We start from the raw sequence: 15,995 nt of genomic DNA on the forward strand, positions 1-15,995 counted from the left end.
AGATCAGGGATTATGGCAGTGAATCTAATTGTTACGGCATAATTACAAATTCCTTGGAACTTGACTCCAACCATGTGATCAGTACCTCCAGAAAGGATGCCATTCGTAATATTATATTTTTTGGACTCATATGCTGACACAACTTAATTATGCGGACAAAAATATTGTCCCACTTGGTTATGACCCACATGAAAGGTATAAAAAAAGAAGAAGAATATAAGAAATAGGTCCTTTTGCAACATAAAAGGGTCTTCACTAAACCCGGAGTCACAGAAAGCAGAAATGTAAGGTCTTGCTTATTAATTGATTACCAATGACAATACTCAAAATAATCCAAGTATAATAGCGATTGAGCAAGTATAGTCATCCATCCATCCATCCATTTTCTACCGCTTGTCCCTTTCAGGGTCGCGGGGGATCGCTGGAGCCTATCTCAGCTGCATTCGGGCAGAAGGTGGACAAGTCACCACCTAATCGCAGGGCCAACACAGATAGACAGACAACATTCACACTCACATTCACACACTGAGGCCAATTTAGTGTTGCCAATCCCCTTGTAGTCATAAGACTTAATATTATGGACCTCTGCTGTCCTCACCTGGTGAACATGAGACATGACGCCCACTCCATTTGCCTGTTTTCAGGCATGTCCGCCGAGGGCTGCCATTGTGTTGGTAGAAAGGAGACACACAGTCATACTCTATATGAGTGTAGAGGTGATGGAAGCCTTGAGCCAGTTGGGAGAGTATTGGTGGGCTTTTCGTGGGACCCTCTGACTGGACCCGTCGGCCCAATGCAGAGGAGTACAGCTTGTGTACTGGTGTCTTTCTGGAAAGGAAGTCCAAAAAAGCAAATGAAACATAACCGTTTCAGGGCATTTCCATTGTAAAAAAAAATTGTATTTACATCTTCACATATGATTTTACTTTTTGATTGTATTTGCATTTAACGTACCTGAATGGTGCTTGAGGTGGGTGAATTCTTTGTCGGACCAATTCTGAAACTTTGGGTTCCCGACAAGCTGCATATAGCATGGAAAGTAAAAAAAGGACAATTAAATAGAAATAGCAATTTCCAGTAAGTATGTTGCACAAGACCAATTAAATGTTATTACTCACAGGTATTATTATTTTCCCATACATTATATATATGTTATATATATTTAAGGAGCACATTCAGTATGTTGTAAAAAAAACTGAAACTTTTACTGGGATTTTATTATAGAAACAAGTCTTGCTTTTCCTTATTGTGAAACAGAAATTGGTGGAAACAACCTTTTTACCTGTTATTGACTATGGAGATGTGTTGTACATGAATGCTACTGCTGGTTGTCTCCACAAGCTGGATAGTGTGTACCACGGGGCACTGAGATTCATCACCAACTGCGCTCCCCTTAGTCACCATTGCGTATTATACTCAATGGTTAACTGGACATTTTTATGTGCTCGACGCCTCAATCATTGGTATGTTTTCATCTACAAAACCATTCTAGGTATCACTCCATCTTATCTGTCTTGTCTTTTAACGAAGAAACAAGGAAGTCACAATCTTCGTTCAATGAATGTTTTGCAATTTGTCGTCCCCAAAGTAAGAACTGAACTGGGCAAGAAAGCATTTAGGTTTTCAGCACCGAAGGCTTGGAATAACCTACAATCGAATATTAAACTTCAAACCCTTGTTACATTGAATGAGTTTAAAGCTTCTGTGAAAGGACTGCAGTCTACCTTGTCTGTATGCACATGTGTCATGTGAGCAAGTTTTAATGTTGTAAATGTGATGTTTTATGTGTTGTTTACTGTTTTTAATGTAACCTTGCTGCTGCCCTCTTGGCCAGGTCTCCCTTGGAAAAGAGATCCTTGATCTCAATGGGATTTTTACCTGGTTAAATAAAGGCTAAATAAAAAAAAAAAATAAAAAAAAAATATCACTGTATAAAACTGTCTTTTCATTATTATAGCATCATTACACAACATCGAGGCCACAGGATGACCTTGTGGTTAGCATGTCAGCCTCACAGTCAGGAGGAGAAATCTCTTGGAATACGTCTGTGTAGAACAGGCCTGGGCAATTATTTTGACTGGAGGAGCCAAATTTAGAAAAAAAATGTGTCTGGGGGCCAGTATATCTATTTTTAGGAACACTACTACAAAACCTCACAATAATGTCTGATTGAATGCTAAAAACGTTTTGACAGACCGCCTTAAACGGAATGGAATTGTACTTTTTATTTTAATGAGACACCCAGTATGTACATGAAAATAAAGAATGTGGGATTAACAATATTAACTATGAACGATAAATCATTGAATATTAATATTAATAATAATAATAATCGATTATATTTATATAGTGCTGTTCTAGACACTCAAAGCGCTTCACAGAGAAGTGAGAACCCATCATTCATTCACACCTGGTGGTGGTAAGCTACTTTCGTAGCCACAGCTGCCCCTGGGGTAGACTGACGGAAGTGTGGCTGCCAGTTCGCGCCTACGGCCCCTCCGACCACCACCCATCATTAATCATTCATTCACCAGTGTGAGCGGCACTGGGGGCAAGGGTGAAGTGTCCTGCCCAAGGACACAACGGCAGCGATATGGATGGCAAGAGCTGCATATTGACAACATATGAACGTCACACCCCCTCTTGATCGACATATTTTACAATCAAACGAAAAAGCATCAAAAATGCAAGAAACATAGCAAAATATGAACGCAAAGGGTAAAAAAAAACCCCACCTATTATCAGATATAACATTAAGCTGTGCCTGACACCCGCATTTCAGGCTGGCCGCTCTGGAAACACTCAGTGGAAACGCTCCCCACTCACACTGCTTGGTGCCTCGTCTGAGCTGCTGCTACTTAGATTACCGTAGTAACTAGTTTATCATGCAAAAGCACAGATTCCAACCATTGAAATTCTATGTATAGTTCAAGACTTACGGTATTTTGAAAACATCACTGCACATCATAATGGCGGCTATTGTTTCGATCTTAAAGACCTCAAAACATTTTTTGGGAATGTCCGGCGGGCCGGATTGAAATGCTTAACGTGGGGGCCTTAATTTGCCCAGGTCTGGTGTAGAGTTTGCATGTTCTCCTTGTGCTTTGAGTTGATTTTCTCCAGGTAACATGACTTACTTGCACATCCCAAAAGCATGCATGTTGACAGGAGATTCTAAATCAGGGGTCCCCAAACTACAGCCCGCGGGCCGGATTTGGCCCCCCAGCATCCAAAATCCGGCCCACGGGAAGACCCAAGTAAAAAAAAAAGTGTTTTAATTGTTTATAAATTTTTTGTATTTGTATTTTATCTTTCTTTTTTAATCCATTTTATACCGCTTGTTACTCTCGGTGTCTCCTAGCCGCTCAGGCAAATCATATTGTCTAAAAATGAATTTTCCCATCGATAACGTGACAATGTTAAATGTTGATGAACATCAATGTTAATTGATGTTAAATGACAAAACGGATTAACTCGCTGGAATATAAAGACAATGTATATATGCATATATATATATACTGTATATATACATATATATCTATATAAATATATATATATAGTATATATATACACTACCGTTCAAAAGTTTGGGGTCACCCAAACAATTTTGTGGAATAGCCTTCATTTCTAAGAACAAGAATAGACTGTCGAGTTTCAGATGAAAGTTCTCTTTTTCTGGCCATTTTGAGTGTTTAATTGACCCCACAAATGTGATGCTCCAGAAACTCAATCTGCTCAAAGGAAGGTCAGTTTTGTAGCTTCTGTAACGAGCTAAACTGTTTTCAGATGTGTGAACATGATTGCACAAGGGTTTTCTAATCATCAATTAGCCTTCTGAGCCAATGAGCAAACACATTGTACCATTAGAACACTGGAGTGATAGTTGCTGGAAATGGGCCTCTATACACCTATGTAGATATTGCACCAAAAACCAGACATTTGCAGCTAGAATAGTAATTTACCACATTAGCAATGTATAGAGTGTATTTCTTTAAAGTTAAGAGTAGTTTAACGTTGTCTTCATTGAAAAGTACAGTGCTTTTCCTTCAAAAATAAGGACATTTCAATGTATATATATATATATATATATATATATATATATATATATATATATATATATATATATATATATATATATATATATATATATATATATATATATATATATACAGCCCGGCCCCCGGACAAATTTTTTTAACCCAATGCGGCTCTAAATTGTCCATAGGTGTGAATATGAATGTTGTTTTTTTGTGTCTACACACGTGACATGTGATTTACTGGCAACAGATATGGGGTTGGCTGGAATAGGCCAGCCGAAGCCTTCATGATGTGAAGCGTTATTCAGTAGAAAAGACATGGATACATAAAACATCCTCATACACTTTCAAGCTATTGTTTGCCTCCACATGAATGTAATCCTCAACACAATGTGTATCAACATGTGTTTAATTTTGAAAAATGACACAGTAGAGTGTAAAACGAAAGTCCCCTGGGAGCTTATGCAATTCATAATTTGGCCAAATGTTACATTTTTACAATTTTTACAGCTTGAACTTGCATAACATTCTGCATGACTTCAACAGCATCAATCACTTTCTTGCAACTTTTATTATTCCAAAAATAGCGACCTTCGCAAAGGCTGCACAGAGAAGATTAGCATAAACCAGAAGCTGAGGTAAACAAATTTTTAACACATTCAAAGCTATAAAACACAATTTGTACTTTATTGTACCAAACCAATATGTTTATGTTTTTAAAAGATTGATGTCTGTGATGCATTTGCGATGTCACATAAAAAGTTATGACAAATAGCAGTAATTAACTTACTTTTACACTTTTATGACAGTTAGGAATACTTGTGCAGTTATTAACATTTTCATTTTAGCTGTAAGGGAATATTGTCCTCAGGTCACAAACAGGATGGAACCTATTTTAGCTGACATCCACAGGGCACATATACAAACAACCATTCACACCTATATAGACAACCTACAGATACTATGTTTTTTGACCTTCATTCTATAAGTCTGACATATAACCACTAGTCCACTGTGGGGTTGCCACTTAGTCCTTTTGTATTTATTTTCTAGTTATCTTAATTAGCTACATGATAAGTGGACATATTTTGAAAACACATTTCAGTATGACACATTACAAAAGTTTTTCTTAACCACATTGTTTGTGCCGCGAAAACATTATGTTTCTTGACTGTGGTTTGTATGGGCCGCAGCGGTACTCAGTTGTACTACACTTTTCCACCACTTGTGGCAGTAATTACAATATCAAACAAACAGGAGAAGTCTGGAGCGAAAGACATAGAGATGTTTCTTGAGGGCAAAAAATATGACTAAAGTGATCATGCTGTATTTTCATTTGCACTTTACTTTACAATGTATTTAAGAAACAGATTCGATATTAATTTACTGTATTTATTTATAATTGTATATACATTTATTTTTGTGTGTGAAAATGTCAGTGGGCCCCGCAGTCAAAAAGGTTGAGAACCTCTGCATTACACCACTGCCAGTGACAACTACAGTATTAATCATATCATCAAAAAAGGCTTTCGAAGGGTTTGTATAAAAAAACAACCCTGATTATGTTTCTAAGGAAGCATATATTACAGTAGGTACAGTTGCAATTTTGTAGCTCAGAGATACTCAAACTGTGGTACGTGTACCAAAAGTGTTACACGGGCTCCATCTAGTGGTACGCCAAAGAATCACTTGATTAAAGTAGTTTTTTATTCCTGTGTTCAAACTGTTAACAGTAGCCAAACATTAAATATACTTGTTAAACAAAACCTCTGTTTTTAATGAATACTTAGGCCTACTACACTATTGTATTTTATTGTTAGTAATTATGGTGGTACATAAAGAGCCAAGTTTTTTCTGAGGTGGTACTGATTGAAAACATTTTGAGAACCACTGATGTAGCGGATTACATGCCAGCCTTTTAACGCTTGTGAATATTTCATCTTCAAAAAGCTTAAAGGATAACACCGTATTTGAGTTCCTGACACACAGACTAACATGAAGTAACATAATTGTTTTGTTTTAGATTCCAATCTCGGAAAATAATGTCATAAAACCCATGGATGTTATATAGACATCCCTTAACAGTCATTCCAGGAATGTGTGACGTTGCAATCGCGGCAATTCACGCAAAGATTCAGTTGGCCTCACAACTTTGTCCAATGCGCATTTTGGCTAATCTGCGTCATTTTCAACAATCAAATTTGAGTGCCACTTAAAAATTCACGCCAACTGTGTATTCAAAACAAATGTTTGTTTCTTGTGTAGACGAAGCAAGAATGGCATAATACGCATAAAAACATTGCAACTTTGGCTACCACTTTCCGAAAAAGCTGCATTTTCGGCCACATAATCACCAAAGAAGCCCGCAAAATAACTACATAGTATGTGTCTACACCAGGGGTCACCAACCTTTTTGAAACTAAGAGCTACTTCTTGGGTACTGATTAATGCGAAGGGCTACCAGTTTGATACACACTTAAATAAATTGCCAGAAATAGCCAATTTTCTCAATTTACCTTTAACTCTATGTTATTATTAATAATTAATTATATTTATCTTTGTGGAAACACTGATCATCTTAATGATTTCTCACATTAAATATATATAGAAACAGATAAATATCAATATGCAACACTTTATTTTTATATTTTCTCTAAGTGCACATTTTTCAAATGTAACATTTTCAAATGATCACTTCTAAGACAGTCTTGTGAAATCACAATATCCCATTTTAACTAGCTACCCACTAACATTTTTTAACAAATCATGAATTACTTTGCACCATGTTTGTACAAATAATAACTCATGTAAAATTTAAAAAAATACAAAAATAATTTATGTAACATCATTAGTATTTTTTCCTGATTAAGATTAATTTTAGAATTTTGATGACATGTTTTAAATAGGTTAAAATCCAATCTGCACTTTGTTAGAATATATAACAAATTGGACCAAGCTATATTTCTAACAAAGACAAATCATTATTTCTTCTAGATTTTCCAGAACAAAAATTTTAAAAGAAATTCAAAGGACTTTGAAATAAGATTCAAATTTGATTCTAAAGATTTTCTAGATTTGCCAGAATTTTTTTTTTGAATTTTAATCATAATAAGTTGGAAGAAATATTTCACAAATATTCTTCGTCAAAAAAACAGCAGCTAAAAGGAAGAATTAAATTAAAATGTATTTATTATTCTTTACAATAAAAAAAATAAATTTACTTGAACATTGATTTAAATTTTCAGGAAAGAAGAGGAAGGAATTCAAAAGGTAAAAGGGTATATGTGTTTAAAAATCCTAAAATCATTTTTAAGGTTGTATTTTTTCTCTAAAATTGTCTTTTTGAAAGTTATAAGAAGCAAAGTAAAAAAATAAATGAATTTATTTAAACAAGTGAAGACCAAGTCTTTAAAATATTTTCTTGGATTTTAAAATTCTATTTGAGTTTTGTCTCTCTTAGAATTAAAAATGTCGAGCAAAGCGAGACCAGCTTGCTATTTGTGGGGAGGCGGGGCCGGCGGACCGACGGCGCCCGCTCCAAGATGGCGGCGAGGAGGCGTGGACGAGCGAGCGGCAAGGCGGGGCGCGCTTGGAGCGACGCGGCAATCAGCATAAGGTGCGTGCGTGGAGCGCGCAGCTGTGGACAGTGCAATCACCCTCTCGGACCGTATAAAGGGGTGAGAGACGTGAACATCAAGGGAGGAGACGGAGAAAGACGGCGGACGGGAGGAAACCATCCTCTGCTGCCACGCAAACGACGGCGACGTGCTGCTGAAAAGCAGACGGCGGACGGGAGGAAACCATCAGTGTGCTCACGGGAGGAAACCATTAGTGTACTCACGTGAGAAAAAAGGCAGCTGCTGAAAAGCACGCAAAAGACTATGTGATTGAAATAATAAAGAAGTCTAAACCGTCTCACGACAATGTCTTCCCTGGATGGTCCTGAGAACCCGCACGACAGTTAGGACTGTCACACTAGTAAATAAATACAATTTAAAAAATAGAGGCAGCTCACTGGTAAGTGCTGCTATTTGAACTATTTTTAGAACAGGCCAGCGGGCGACTCATCTGGTCCTTACGGGCGACCTGGTGCCCGCAGGCACCGCGTTGGTGACTCCTGGTCTACACCATCCTATATCATTTATTCTCATGACAAAGCCTGCAAAGTGCAACATGACAAGGAATAGTGCACGAGTACCTCGAACACAGAGAGGCTGTTTGCCGCTCCAGGTACCATTTGGCTGGCAGCTCCATTGGAAGTCTCCACTCAGAGCGTAGGAGTGATTACAGAAGAACTCTACTGTCTCAGGCTTGGTCCCTGGCACCGATCTGTGATAGCCGTGATAGAGGCGAGGGGGAGGAGGGCACATCCTCTCTGGAAAAGGGCGGTTAATGTCGGAAGGCAGTGTGAGCGCTCAGGGAATTTTGCTTCCCATTAAAATTAAATCCCTTACCAGTGAAACTTTGGTTGATGTCCTTCCATCGCTCTTCCTCTTCCCCATCCATATCAGGTTCCTCTTTTGGTGTTTCAGTAGGACTTGTCTCTGCTTTGCCTTCTCCGATGGTTGTTTTTTCTTTTGGTTTTCCACCTTCCTCCCCCCCTGACCTATACAAAGTATACTGTGTAATATTGACTTGCGAGGGAAGGATTTTCCTCTCTGGAAAACCTGTCGTGTTATTGCTTTTTTTCTTGATGTCATTGATATCGTCCTTGACTGTGTCGTTCTTCGCCGTTCCCTGTTCCAATATGTTGACTGTGTTCATTTCCTCCGAGACGACCGTCCTCAGCTTCGTGTCGTTTGGTCCGACCTTCCCTGAGTTTTTCTTTCCATTCACTTGCTCCTCTTTTCTTTCCTTCTCTTCCTGCCCTTTGTCTTTTATCACCTCTATCTCAGTGATATCTGTCTCCAACTTTGGGGAATGGCTGTCTTCTCTCTTCCCAGGTTTTACTATTTCAGGTTCTTTGTCTTCTTGGTCTTCACCGCTGCTCGTCGTTTTATCCCGACCGTTATTTTTTTCCTCAGACCCAGTTTTCTCGGGACGAACACCAGTGTTTTTGTCTTCTCTCGTTGTATTCCTGAGATCACTTTCTTTTTCAACGCTTTTTGTGTCTTTGCTGACATTTTTATCACCATGTATTTCTTTGTCTTCTCTTTTTCCTGTCTCCCCTCCAGCTTCTTCCCTTTCTTTTCCAGCTTGTGTGAGTGTGTTATTCACTGTGGATAAAGAACAGGTATAGGATCATTAGTGACTTCTCAAGCGGATTGACCAAACATATTTTGTTCCGAAATTAGTGGAACACTGACTAATTTCTCAGTCAAAAGCAAAACCTTAGACCTACGAACGTAATATCACACAACTACAGCATTGGGGAAAAAAATGTATAATTCATAAAACATACAAATTTGTAAAACTGCATGTTTTATTGAGACATTTCAACCCAATTTACAGTAAGTACAACACCCTCACATTGCTACTTCATCAGACTGTCCACTAATGGGCAGTGCTACAACTTTATGCCACACTGTAAGTCAGGTGTGTCCAAACATTTTCCACCAAGGACTGTTTTGCTGAAAAATTTAAAGATTGTGGGCTATTTGGATGTTTTATTTTTCCAAACAAGCAAACACCTACTCAGGCTAAGAAGTTGTATACATTTAAAAAGGAACTGCACTTTTTTGGAATTTTTCCTGTCATTTACAATACTTATGTAAGAAAAGCACACTTTTTTTTAATGCATTCTAACGGGTAAATAAATGTTGGCAAAAGTCCTTCTACAGTGAAGCCTATAAGCGCTTAAAAATCATCCAAACACCTCCATTAACATTTTACATACTTGCTGTGTATATATTTAATTTAGTAACAGGCACATTCATTATAACATGTAATATATACGTATTTTGCTCATTTTAAGCATACCGCAGCGCACTGATTTAAAAAACGCATCACATTTGCTTTTTTACACAGAATAAATGTGTTTATTTTGTTTAGAATTCAGATGGGATTTGATTTGGTGCGCGGCATATATTGGCTGTGCGCAGAGGACGCTTGGCAGTGTGCAATTGCGCAGGCGCGCACCTTAGAGGGAACGTTGCTTGGCAGTCCATGTCTTGTTGAAAACACGGCATTCGTCATCAACTTTTCTCTTTTTAGCGTCTCGGGTGTAAACCGTGCATCACTTGTCGCTGTGCACCTTCACTCACAGGTTACACACGGACATACGGCCATAAATAACACTTTTCAAATTAAAAGCAGCACAGTTGTATTGCGCGCACAACATAGATGTTTTTTCAACTTTATTTTGTAATTTGTGATTGCCGCTGTTCACATTCACTCACGCGTATACGTCAACACGGAAGTAATACAAATAACGCTTTTCAAAAAAAAGCAGCACTGTTGTATTGCACAGTCGACATAGATACTTTTTAAAATGTATTTTGTAATTTATGATTGGCCTCACGCGGGCCGGACAGGGACGCACGCATAAAGGGCCGGATGCAGCCCGCGGGCCGAAGAATGCCCAGGTCTGAATTAAAACAATAAATAAAAATCTAAATTTTAAAACATAAAGGCAGACTTCCGACAAACAAGCCAACAAACATAATAAAACAACACTTACTATACAATGTCTGCTCTCACTGCCGACTGTTAGGATGTTCATATATTCCTGTTTAGATGAAGAATAACTCATAAGCCACACAAGGAAAAAAGGTGGGTGGAACCATGAGTCTTTTCAGGTTTTTTAAGTCTAAGTTGGCTGTCAAAGTGTACCAACTTCGCTGTATATTTCTACATCATTTTACTATCAAGGGTAGAGGCATTATCTATAATCTAAAATAAACTTTTACGAGCTCCGAGGCAAGACAGCAGCTCACCAGCTGATAATGTCAATACAGCAGCATAAGGAAGTTACCTTTCTTGATCAATGCTCTGCCAAAAATAAGTCCTCTACATTAGCGCTTATAACAACAATATCGCCAATACTTGGTTAATAATCTGATCATGAAATGTAAATTCAGTATTGTAGGCGCTTTTTGGATGTTTTAGTAGTGGTTTTTAGGTTCAGAATAGACGCAATGGCGTCATGACTTCATGATTCCTATTGGCTCCTTTGTAAGTAGACTTTTATTTATTTAAAAGTTAGTGCATTAAAAAAAGAAGTCATGTTTTCTTGTTTCTCATAAAGATTGTGGATTAAAGGCAACATTCCAAAAAACGTGCAGTTCCCCTTTAAAGAAAAACTTATACTTGAGGCCAGCCTTTTCTAAAAGGTCCCAGGATTGGGTGGCAGATTGTGATGAGTAAAATGGAGACTTTTAGGACTTGATTTTTTAGCTGTCAAGTATGGATGGAGTCAGTGAATGTGAATTACAAAAGTTATTTAGTTGTCAAGGCTTTTAAAGTTTTGACTTTTGTACTTAGTTGCTTGGTGATGAATGTTTGTTATTTCTGGTTATGCCTGGCTTTTGTTGGTGTTTAGCTGTTTCTGTCTTTTGCACGTCATATAATATGTGCAGGTAACTTTCAACAGTTTCATGATGTTCCTGATTTTCATGACCCACTAAAGGCTAAATACAGCATTAGTGGGGTTGGTCAAAGGTTTAAATCCTAGACTAGAGTATACAAATGGGAATTGCTATTTGAGTGACCCTTGTCTGCTTCCATAGCACAGTCGATGTGCCCTTAAATGACCCTCTGTGTCCAGATGACCGACATTTCACACACACACTCCCTTTATGTATATGTTGCTCCTGAAAACGAATTTGTCCGTAATTTCTAATGATATAAATAATGTTTTCGAGTAATTGGTAGATAACTAATTGTACTTGGAATGCCCCGTTCCCCTCTTTGTGTGACGTCATCTACAGAACTGGAGCCCATTTCCCGGCAAAGGCAGTGTGGATAAATCCATGTAAAACTCTTATTTTGATCACTTCATTGAATGTTTATGTCGCCCTGGTCCATGATTACTCCAAAACTGATATGGTTAACATTATAATACTTCCGTTTTCTCTTCCACAGCCTGTGTTTCCTCATGCTTTTTCAAAATGTACTCATGCATCTTGAAGAAACATCAGTAAAAGAGGACGCAAAATGTATCTTGTTTTGAGCACCTGGTCTCCTCTTCTTTCTTCCGCGGGTTCATTTTTCTCTCACCGAGGGTGCTACTGGTTTTCAGGATCACATTCTATTTGAGTTTTAAAAATGTTTTCCTTCCAAATTCCGATCAAAACCTTTCTTCTTCAAAGTCAGAATTATTGAATAGTCACTGGAAATGACACTCCTCCCGCTTGGTCTGTTCCATTTTCCGCGAGTCAATATGACTGGAGAGGTCAATACTTTCCTCTCATTCCCATCATTTGGAAATAATGGAATGATGGGATTTAGTTGTATTGCTACAACCTGTAACAATGCATCTGGCAGACATATTTGATTATATCTTAAATTTCTGAGAAAATATCGTGATTCGGGATGAAAATCGTACCAAAACACATACTACGTATTATGAAATTGCCTACAGTCTTCTGAAGGTGACGTCAGCAGACTGAAACAGGCCCGCCCACATTTTGGAGCTAAAAGTGAGCGTTCGAACATGTGCTGAAACTCGTTAGAAAACAAGCCTGAAATCACTACTGTGTTTACTTTGGGGGAAATTACATGTAGACATCAGAACTAGAAATAGTAAGTGTCAATTTTGTCAGCATTAGAGGGGCTCTTTAAGGTATTCATATCGAGTAATAAAGAGAGTATTTTTAAATACTTGGCCTGACCTCTCCTACAATCAGGTGGACTTCCACTCCAGGAATTGTTAGATAGGCAGGTTCTCTGAGAGACTCCAGTGAGTTCATAAGGCTGGTGGCAAAGGTACTGAAGAGCGATTAAAACATCATTGGGCCCATAAACCAAGAAGTGGTCCCCGTGTGCTGGCTTTGGTGGTAGAACACAGACCCTTTCCACTGGAACTTGGAACAGAAAAAGAGCAGAAATCAACAAATGGCAAATCTTAGGCGAAGTTATGTTTATTTTTCTTTTAGATTTTGATTTTGCACAAAATAATTCAAAGCAAGTATTACCACATTGCGGGGAAGGCGCACTCCAGGTGCCATCAGTCAAGCAGATGGCAGTAGAAAACCCCCGCAACTCAAAGCCTGAATCACACTGGAAAGTGACGCGCGCCCCTGAGTGATGAAACACTCCCTGTGTGGATCCGTGGGTAGGCACAGGTGGCCTATGGCATCCTACCACTGAGTGGAAATAAAAAGAACATGCTCAGTTCTAAACACACATGTTCTGTCTGTAAACAGAATGCTCGCTCATAAAAATGTGTGGAGGCATCGGCAGCATCCCTCACCGCATCAATTTGGTGTACCTCCCCACTCAAATGCTGATTTCTACACACAGGAAGCTATCACTTTTAGACTTATTCATCTTAGTTCAAGAAGATGGAGGATTCTAAAACTTAGCATCAGTCTTGTTATTGAATGGTATGATCGACTCACAGCTGGACTTCAACACATGGCTTTTAAATGCTAAACTAAGCAGATGGAGTAAAGTATTTCAGCCGAACTCCTCCAGTTTTCAGTCGTAAACGCAGACTTTATTAAGTGTTCAAGAACAGTTTATTATGTGTACAGCTTAAGGATTATATCTTTTATGTGTTTAAATAATTACGACATTTTGGCTGTTAACAGAGTGAAATTCTGTTGAAATGTAAAATGCAATGGCTGCTAAATATCTTATGAACACAGGTTCTGATTTAGTGTTTTAACTGTTTTTACTACCTATTGTTAGTTGCTCCTAATGGTGGAATGCACTCCACAATGAAGTGCAATATAAATTAAATCTACTTACTACTGTGTGTCAATGAGTACTTTTTCATTTGAATTAGAAACAGGGGCCTCAAGTGTTAAGGCTTGCAGGGATTTCTTACTAAATAATGGCTCAAATCCAGAAAACATTATAGGCACAAACACAAAGTGTGAATATGCATTAATCCAAACACATTTCTTTTGTACATCCCAACAAACGTGGAATTGAGTGAACATGTTGGAAAGACTGGCACCGGCAATAAAGTAGAGCTTATCCAGTTTGAAAAGATAGTCGTTGCAATGGTACATACAACTTTAGAAGAGATGGCAGTACCTCAATGATAAATATAATTTGTATAATTTACGACAAAATGTGTTTATACAGTAGCCTGCTCACAGCCAGATTATAATATTATTTGATCAATATTTAATATTTTGTTTGAAATCTTTTCAATTCAAACATGCCAACATATCAAAAAGGATACAAAATACTTTGACCCTTGTTTGGTTACTCAATGTATTAATATAAACCAGGAGAGCTACTTGCAATAGCAGACAAGTGACACAAAGACGGGCCATTCCTCCACCGGTTACTGTAGCTGTACACCAAATTGGCTAAGCTATGCTGGAGTCGTAAGAACATATTTAGACAGCAATAGGTGGCAAATGGTCACCTAAAATGATTCAGAGAACATCCTCACAAATACGGATACAAGCTATAAAATTTGTGGCATAAATGATCACGTAGATAAACTATTAGACGTCCTCACAAATATGAATATGAAACATTAAATGCATTGGCGAAAAAGTGAAGTAAAGTGAATTATATTTATATAGCGCTTTTCTCTAGTGACTCAAAGAGCTTTTACATAGTGAAACCCAATACCTAAGTTACATTTAAACCAGCGTGGGTGGCACCGGGAGCAGGTGGGTAAAGTGTCTTGCCCAAGGACACAACGGCAGTGACTAGGATGGTGGAAGCGGGAATCGAACCGGGAACCCTCAAATTGCTGGCACGGCCACTCTACCAACCGAGCTATGCCGCCCCAAAGTGAATGTTGTGTCCTTGCCTCGATCTGTTAGATTGTTGAAATCAAATGTTGGCAATGCCCGAACGACCACCTCCATGTGTTGCCCAAATATCCACAGCATGAAGAAAGGTTTGTACGGCAGCCATGAAGTTGGCGTGAGGCACCGCACATTTCCACTTTCAGTTCACTCTTCATACATCTCAAGTTTGGCGTGCAAAAATATGTACACCATGCACATTACTGTGGTTTTACAGATCCAAAATTAAGATCCCTAATTTGGAATGTTGCAATGCAATGTTGCGTTTTTCTTCCAGGAAAGGTAAATGTTTTTGGGTAACCTGACCAGTAGTTAAATAAAAATATACTTGTAGTTTCAAGGCTTGGGTGTTTATTATATATATATTTTGATGACCAGAGTTTCCCCTTTGTCTACTGAAAATCAACGACTTGAAGTTAAGCAATTGCAGCTCAACATTCCTGTCATAAATGCAACACTTTGAAGCCACAGTGTCTTGAGGTTTCCACGACAGCAAGTCATATTAACACACAAAAGCTGCCAGTAGATCAGAGTCATTATTAAAGCAAGTAAATAACACAAATTTCACATACTTCTCTTTGGGGTAGACACTTTGCCAATTTCACGACAGAATGTTAGATTGTAGCATTACTCAGGTTGCTGAAATAAAATGAACAGCCTAAAATTCCCTGTGGGAAAACGTTTCAATGAACAGCAACTTTTATAGGATGAATGGTTGTCTTGGGATACATAAATTGTTTTTCTTTCTTTTATAGCATCAAATATGAAAACATAACGAACCATTTTTTTCCAAAATGTTCAAGATGTATAAGGTACGAAAAACACCAGTTAGGGTCCAGACACGTAATAATGTAAGACCGTAAAGGGCCAAAATGAGTCTGGCCTGTCTGAAGGAACATAAATAATGTTTTCCTCTCTATGTTGGGGAAACTATTGGTGATATTACCAAAACAAAAGAAGGAGAACGAAAAAAGGCTAGTCTGAGCCTCTCCCTTTTTACACTGAATGACAGTTTCCAATTGAAACAATCTCACTTGAAAAGTGTCCTTTATTGGAAAAATTAGTTATTGAAACAATTACA

General features: G+C 38.1%; 1 protein-coding gene across 1 annotated transcript in view; it reads right to left on the minus strand.

Moving 5' to 3' along the window:
- Window positions 1-15,995, minus strand: part of LOC133641914 (inactive serine protease PAMR1-like) — a 78,530-nt gene that overhangs the window by 4,270 nt on the left and 58,265 nt on the right. The window contains exons 7-12 of the mRNA XM_062036032.1: window positions 13,112-13,282; window positions 12,809-13,000; window positions 8,492-9,253; window positions 8,236-8,412; window positions 955-1,021; window positions 599-828 (exon numbers count right to left, since the gene is read on the minus strand). Coding sequence (XP_061892016.1) covers window positions 599-828; window positions 955-1,021; window positions 8,236-8,412; window positions 8,492-9,253; window positions 12,809-13,000; window positions 13,112-13,282 — 1,599 coding nt within the window. The remainder of the gene's footprint in view (window positions 1-598; window positions 829-954; window positions 1,022-8,235; window positions 8,413-8,491; window positions 9,254-12,808; window positions 13,001-13,111; window positions 13,283-15,995) is intronic.

This window comes from Entelurus aequoreus, linkage group LG24 (genome assembly GCF_033978785.1).
Source record: "Entelurus aequoreus isolate RoL-2023_Sb linkage group LG24, RoL_Eaeq_v1.1, whole genome shotgun sequence".
Classification (NCBI taxonomy): domain Eukaryota; kingdom Metazoa; phylum Chordata; class Actinopteri; order Syngnathiformes; family Syngnathidae; genus Entelurus; species Entelurus aequoreus.